General features: G+C 44.5%; 1 protein-coding gene across 1 annotated transcript; it reads right to left on the reverse strand.

Annotated features, from left to right (window-relative positions):
• Positions 1 to 6,053: 6,053 nt before the first annotated feature.
• On the reverse strand, positions 6,054 to 7,043 carry LOC145269192 (uncharacterized). Its single transcript, XM_080124807.1, has one exon. It carries the CDS (start codon positions 7,041 to 7,043, stop codon positions 6,054 to 6,056), a length of 990 nt encoding a protein of 329 aa, XP_079980933.1.
• Between the last annotated feature and the right edge of the window lie 943 nt (positions 7,044 to 7,986).

A 7,986-nucleotide genomic window follows, 5' to 3' on the forward strand; every position in this document is an offset into this window, starting at 1 on the left:
CTCAAAAATTCTTCAGCTTCACTCCACTCCATGTGTTGTAGCCCTTGCACTTGATGATGCGCAAGGGTCTAAAACCAGCTGTAGCCAAAAGGTTGGTGATGATATCTGCACTTGCTCTTATGACTTTTTTTAGTTTTTTGTCGACTATAAATATTGTCAGACACTTTTTTTGGATTTCCTCCAACCTTGGCACGTTGACGATTAATCCTTTGTTAATGACGAGTTCCAGGCATTGTTTTGCCTTTTTAATGAAATCATTGACATTAATATCCATTTTCGGTGGTTTGGTCCAGGTGTTTGGCGTAGAAGTAGTGCCGTTTTCCGTTTCAGAAATGTTGACGACAATTGGCGTTTGGCTCGCCGAAGCGGCCATAGCCGAACCGTTAAAAAGATGGTTAAAAGAAAGTCCAAACAAAAAACAACTCTTAAAAATAACAGTAAGACAAAGGGGAAAAAAAAGCGTTGTGTAGAAAAAAAAAATCCGACGGTAATAAAAATAAAAGGGTAGAAATCGCTGATATAATAACGCACAGGACAAGAGTAAAAAAAAAAAAAGGAATAAGGTATTTATTTTCAGAAAATTTACAAGTAAAAAATCAGAAAAATTTGGCACAAGGCCGAAGATGGGGGAGGGGAAAGGACGGTCTTCTCTGACTAGTGCTAACTAATCTAACCTAACTAGTTCCTACTTTCACTCTACTTACACCATAATACCACATTCATACTATACATCCATCAGCGTATACATCCTTCATCAATCACCATAAGAACATCATACCATGATAACCTAATTAAAACCCATAAGAAAGGGGGGTTTGGGAAGATAAAAATTTTATATACAAAATACAAATGAAATATTTACAATGTTAGTAACAAAAGACCCCCCCCCCCCAGTTGTTAAACTATGGCAGATGCATCGATTCGCCAGTTGAAAGAGTGATGCGGGTCCGAACGCTTTATTTAAAACACCTCTTACGAAAACTTCGAAAGGGAACCCTCATCTCTGGCGAATCAAGCGATCTGTCACCTAATTGGGGAGGGGAGTGGGGTTAAAAAAAAAAAAAACCCCAGGGACAAACTTAAAAGGGGCCTAATGATCGCTATCACACACTAGCTAGGTTATGAACAAAGAAGCCTAAATAATGGTCCTACTCTTGCCTATATCGTGACCTACTCTGGACTAAAAACGAGTCAGGGCTGACGTTCGTTCCTGTCACCCAAAATTCTTTTTCCTAAGGAACATCCAAGAACCAGTCAAGACTTGCTTCTCTCACCCGACATACACGCGCAACTGACACCCACCTTTCAACAAAGTCTGACGGAGAGAGTCTAACTCTCTCGGCCTTGATACGATCCTTCAAATAATGACGGAAGAGTCGTATAAGGTCGAGGGGAGCGAAGTCCTCAGATCCAGAGACCACTTTCATACGTGTGTTCCAGATAACACCTCTCATCATAGCTAGCAAGGTCAAACACAAATCTTTTCTGAGCCTATCCGTTCGTTGTCGGAGCCCAATTGCTACAGACATTAATAGGAACCAAGGTTAATGAGGATGTGTTCAGTATGCGGACCATGAGACCTGTAACAAACTCAATCAGCGGCGTCACGATGCGACAATAAACGAAGGCGTGACATAGTCTCGTCCTCATCGCCGCACCGTTTACAAATAGGCGAGTCCACCAAGCCAGCTGAGTGGAGTCTCTTACCGACCCAGAGAGCATACCGAATTACCAGCCAGGTCAAGGAAGCCTCGTCGTTAGTGAGGCATCCTGACCCAGGCGCCCAAGGCCAGATTGAGCGGAGCTGCTCCTTCGTCAAAGGGAGCCTCCCACCGATGACATCCGTTACGGATCCCTTCACTAAAACCCGATATAATGCCTTTCGGGATAACAGCAGAGTGTTAGAGAGGCTTTCCTTCACTCTTAAGAGGGACTTCAGTGCGCGCCGGCACTCGCGATAGAAGGGACATTCACCTCGGGGCAACCTGTGTGCCCCCCCCCTCGGAGTAGTGCATCCCTCTCAAAGCCGGGAAGGCTTTCTTGGTGTCCTCCATCCAGAGGCCACCGTTTTCCCTATCTTGTGTGCACATTCGATCTAGGTAGTAGAGCCGTAGCGTGTATAGCCGAATCTCCACGTTTGGCATACCTAGACCGCCTTCAGAAGGATGTAGGTAGCAGACATCGCGACAGACCTTAGGGGCCCTTCCAAGCCATAAGAAGTTGAAAAGAGCCCTCTGCAAATATAGCAGTGTATCTGATGGGATTGGAAGCACTGATAGACGATAAATAGCGATTGGATAAATGTGGGTATTACACACCTCCGCTCGCCCCTTTTATGAAAGGTTTCTACTGATTCACCGTGAAGCTGCAAACCGTACCGCTTTCAGAACCTCCGACTAATTTTTCTCCAGCTGGAGGTCAGGACCAAACCAGACGCCAGGTATCTTGCAAGGCCGATAGCTCCAACTAAAGGGCCCCTGAAGGGGCATACCCCTCCAGGCACCAATGCGCAAACCCGAAGACTTGTCGCAGTTAATTTTGGCCCCTGTTACCGTTTCATACAATCTGATTTCTACACCGACGACACTAATCTCAGCACTGCTCGTTACAAGCACAGTTACGTTGTCGGCATAGGTGGAGTACTTCACCTGGGCATCCACACCTGGCAAAGTGATTCTGCGTAGGACCGGATTCACCCTTAGCCTGCGCAAAAATGGCTTGATCGCAAGCACATATAGCATGGGTGATAACGGGCACCCTTGACGAATGGAACGTGACAAACTGAAGGGTCTCGACCTCTTCCCATTTACTTCTACCATCACCGCGGGGTTAGCATAGAGAAGATGAATCCAAGAGCGAAATTGCGGGCCAAAACCGGCCGCCCATAAAACAGCTCTCAAGTACCAATGGTCAACCCTATCGAAGGCTTTGGACTGATCTAAATTGATCAGCGCGGCCTGTGTCGACTTTTTCTATCATCAGGCGTATCGAGTGCAAGTTATCCTGGATTGTCCTGCCCTTCACGGCACACGTTTGCTCAGGGCTAATAAGATGAGCCAGGAAAAGCTGCAGACGATTTGCGAGAATTTTGGCTAAAATCTTTAACTCAGCATTAAGCATCGTTAAGGGCCTGAAATTACCTAACCCATCCCCACCATCTTTGCTTTTACGAACAAGCTTTATCACACCCATGGTAAAGTACTTGGGGATTGAGCCGTTCCTAAACCATGAGTTAAACAAAACCGTCAGTAAGGGGACAAAGATGTGCGACAACCTCAAATACACTTCGTAGGGAAGACCATCGATCCCTGGTGACTTATTAAGGCCGACCCGCTTCAAGGCTTCAATGACTTCATCCTCCGTTATGCCACCTTCGCACCTAGCCGCTTCGGTCGTCGAAAGACGAGAAAAGTCAGCCAATAAGGTGTCGAACTGTTCTAATGACAGACCGGGTTCCATGGAAAAAAGCTCCTGGAAATGGGATCTAAACGCCTCCAGCACACCCTGGTTTGTGGTCACGGTACGCCCGTCCGGCAATGTTACACGAGCGATGTGCCTATCAGCCGCTTGCCTAAGCTCCTCTGCACGCAGTTCAGCGGCCATGTTTGTTGCTTCCTGGGGCATTCTTTTTAACCTAGCCCTAATCGCTAAGGCTTGGTGCTCCTTTTCAGCAAAGGAGGCAAGCCGAGCCCTAATTATATTAACGCTAGCACTATCCCCCTCCTCCACCGCCCGATCTAGTCTAGACTCTAGTGTCACTTTAGCTGCCCTAGAATCTAGTTTGAGTCTTTTGCTAAAGTCAGCAGCAAAGGACCTAATGGCTTCCTTAACTTTTACCCACCACTTATTCCCAATAATTGACCCCGTCAATTCCCTCTGTAGGGTTAGTAATAGCCCGTCACGGAAGCCCTTCACATCGAACAACGACGTGTTGAGCTTCCAGTAACCGGCTAATCTAGGCTTAGGTCTTTCTAAGTTTACCCGTACACGAACAAGTCTGTGATCCGAGTAAACTATATTGTGGAAACTTGGACAATCCAATACTCCTACGTCGACTCGCCTAACTAAGAACCGGTCGATATAGCTCGAGAGCTGTATCGAATCGGAGCCGCTTCTACCTGTCCAAGTCCACACTAAGTCACGGGGCTTTTCATTTCGGAATTTGTCGATAAGATCAAACTTATCCACAAATTCACAAAATAAAACAGCATCCCGATCTCTGTTAGTTCCCCTACATGTTAACCCAAATCGATCTAACTCGGGATCCAGGACGGTGTTCCAGTCTCCCGCTAAGATAACCGTTCTGGAAACATCTATGAACTGCTCGATCCGCCGAAAAAAACCAGCCAACTCAGAATGGCTATTGGGCGCATAAACCCCAATAAGACGTAATGCCTTACCCTTTATGGTAACATCCAAAACATATAGTCTTCTCTCCGGATCCAAGTAACACGGGTCACACGACGCATCTAGAGACCTTTTAACTAGCCAGGAAACCCCTCTCGAGCGAGAATTATAGTGCGCTGAGTAAGCCTCAAAGGTCTTAGACAGTGCACTCAAATGGTCACCAGGAATAAGGTGGGTTTCCTGCACACAACAGATATCCACTCCGAGGTGCTGCAGGTCCAAACTCAAGCGCCATTTGCGCGAGTCGGCCCTTAGCCCTCGGACATTTAAACTAGCAAGCTTGAGATCCATGGTGGTGCCTTAGGGTTGGGAACCAGGAACGAACATCGCGGTCGTGAGCATGCCGACGGCTCTCGTGAGGGAATAAATACCCATCGTAATATCGATGAGACCGTCACGAGAGATACCACCGACATGCAAAGGATAGGTTAGTTTTGCTATCCTATATAGGGAGGGGTGCATTTTTACCGGTACCCTCCCAACGCAACACTTTTTAAGGTTTTTTATGTCGCTATCTTTAAACACAACAAGGGGAGTGGGGAGGTTGAAGGCTTTATTTGCCTCTTCGAACATTAGCCAAAGGTCCTTGGCCTCTTTTTTTCGAACGACGGTTAGGATTCTTTTAGCGTTTGGGAAATTAACAGGGGTATCTACTAGTTTCCCCCCCCCACCTCCTTGAACTCAATTAGTTTTGTGAGGTCAGTTCCTTTGAAGTTTTTATGGTTGTTGATGGCAGCTTGGTTTAATATGCAAATGTCTTTGCCAGGGAGGTAGAGTCTTTTTCTTGTGTTCAGGTGAGGGGGTAATGTCCATAGCAGAATGTGTGTTTTTAGAAGGAGATGCAAGGGGAGTGTTGTGAGTGGTCGCAGAGGTGGATGGAATGAGTGAGGAGTGTTTGTGTTTTTTTTGTGAGAAAACTCTCTCATAGCCTGAAAATAGGCCCAGTGTCAGACGTAACAAAATGAAACAGAACTTACCGTGGTCTTGAAGAAAAAGTTGACTGCCATAGGTAGGTCTGTTGCAAAATTAGTTGGTCTTATTTTGCTGGCATGGGCCGAGTAGTTCATAATCCCTTGATGAGATTAATGTACAGTCGTTGCATTTAGGCTCTGGGAGACTTGGAGTGGTTTTAGTCAATCCTGTCGAAGAATACGACTACCAGGCCATTTTCTGCTGTCTTTTTTCACGACTGTCTTCAGCTAGGAATTTTTTTTGGTAAGCAAGGGAAATTAAGATTTCCCGCTGAAAGAAAAAAAGGGTTTGGTCGGGGAGGCCCTTTAGTGGCCAATCCCCGATCTTGTCTCATTAGCGACAAGACCAATCAGTGGTCCCGTAACATCGTGTTATTCCTGACACACTCCCAAGGGGGCAAGAAAAAAGTAATCGGTAATCGATTACTTTTTTTTTTTTTTTAAAGTTATTAAAATGAAACAGATTGTTTTATGTTTGATTTCTATTGAACAAATGAGGCTAATCCCTAAGGATAAGTATTATGTGTTTCTACCACAGAAATGAGTAAAGTTTCAGCTAACAGTTTTAACCAAATCAACAGTATACATAATTAACAACTAGAAAGAAAAAACTATAATAACATAAGTCAGTAGACAATTCATCTTTAATTGGTACAATGGGGAACTTAACCCAACCTAACATAACATGTTTTCCGAACAATTTGGACAAAACCAAATTCCGGTGGTATCTTGTTCATTAACTCCGACGCAGTTAAAATGATACCATTTGTTGCACTTATCGCAACATACCATTGGAGATGATCCATCATTCTCAATGGAACAAGTTGGGCAGAAGAAGGGACCTCCCTCCTCCACAAACTCTGACGAAGAGGATTCAGGATTATCCTTCATTTCCAAAGGGAACAAATGTTTTAGGGAGTGGATTTGTTCACACCCATCCCTCAATATGCGAGCAGAACGAGCCTTTCCATCGTTTCCGTAGATGAGGTTGAGCACCTTACCAAGACTCCAGAAAGGTCTAGGTTTGTTGGGTGTTTTAATCAAAACAACATCACCGACTGAAATCCTTTCAGTAACTTGACTGATCATCTCTCTATCTCCCTCCCTTAAGGAGAGAAGATATTCGTTGTACCAAATTTTGCGGAATTTTTCAACAAATTCATCTCTCAGCTGCAGAGAGTTTAACAATTGCACCCTACTCGGGGTGTCAGGACAGAGATCATCGACCTCCATGTTTCCCAATATCAAGCGTGGGCTATAGCCCGTTTGCAGAAAATGATTAGGGGTCAAAGTTTCCAATCCCCTTTCCGCAGAGTCAACGTAGGTGAGGGGTCTGTCATTAATGGCCTTCTCTATGTCAGAAACAATAGTTAGGAAGTTGAAATATTCGATCTTCCTTCTACCAATTAATTTGTGGAAACACCGTTTCACGGTTTGTATCATCCGCTCCCATGTGCCTCCATGCCATGCGGAATAAAGAGGGATGGTAACATGTCTAATTGAAGTTGATCTGAATTGTTCCTTGAACTCATCAGAAATGAATACTTCTGACAACGAGATACCAGCAGCCAAGAAGGTTTTGGCATTATCAGAATAAACGTAGGAAGGGACACCAAATAGGTTAGTAAACCTGACAAATGCCAGTAGAAAAGAACGTGTGCTCATGTCAGGCAACAGTTCAAGATGTACAGTGTTGAGACACTTGTAGTCTGTCTAAACTGTACGAACGAACTGACTAAACCAAGATGGCCGACTCCCATTTATATCACCACAAGCAAGGGAGGTAACCATGTAACTGAAGCAAGGGAGGTAACCAATGTCTACATTAACATTGCTGCTGTCCTCAAGTGAATAATTTATTTCTGATTTAACAAGTCCCTTAGAAGCTCAGACGAAGCTCCTGCCTTGGTCAAACAATCAGAGACCTGATCACAACCCTTGAGCCATTCTATCTGTATCTCTCCTCTACTCTTCATTTCCTTCAGCCTTGCTACATCTATTCTCAATCGTTGATCGCTTACCAGATTGTTGGAATTCAATGTCTCCACAAGTGATGCATTATCTGTCTTGCAGAGAACGTCTGGCAATTTAGATAACTGAAATACCTCTTGTATCATAACCGCAGTCAAAACACCAGCATCAGCTCCCTCATTCAGAGCAAGAGTCTCTGAGGCCAATGGGCTTTTTGTCACTCTGTCCAATTTCTTTGACGCCCAACACATGGGGGCCATTTTGTCAGTACTTCCTCCAATAAAGACAACAAAACCACCCTGTGAAGATCCATCTTCCAGACTGGCATAAGAGGCATCAGTATAACACAAAATGTGTAAATCTGAGGGCTTTCCCAATTTTGGAAATGTTATAGAACCCTTCTTGGATTTCAATTTTGATAAGGCTTTATTCGCCTCAAATAAGGCTTTTACTTTGGGATGCTTTCCAGTGTTGCTCATTTTACACACATCAAAAGCTATATCAGGGCGTGTTTGAGTTGAAACCCACATCATCTGACCTGCAAGTCTCTTCAACTCATGCTTTTCTTCTTCATTCAGTTCATCATTTTTCCTCAGTATCCTCCCTTTGCTTATTTCTATTGGAGATATGGAAGATA

This window comes from Euprymna scolopes, chromosome 45, assembly GCF_053919585.1.
Source record: "Euprymna scolopes isolate OS-2025 chromosome 45, ASM5391958v1, whole genome shotgun sequence".
Taxonomy (NCBI): Eukaryota; Metazoa; Mollusca; class Cephalopoda; order Sepiida; family Sepiolidae; genus Euprymna; species Euprymna scolopes.

Bases quoted from the DNA above. Each gene is read 5' to 3' on its own strand.
- LOC145269192 (XM_080124807.1), bottom strand. From the start codon at position 7,043: ATGAGCACACGTTCTTTTCTACTGGCATTTGTCAGGTTTACTAACCTA.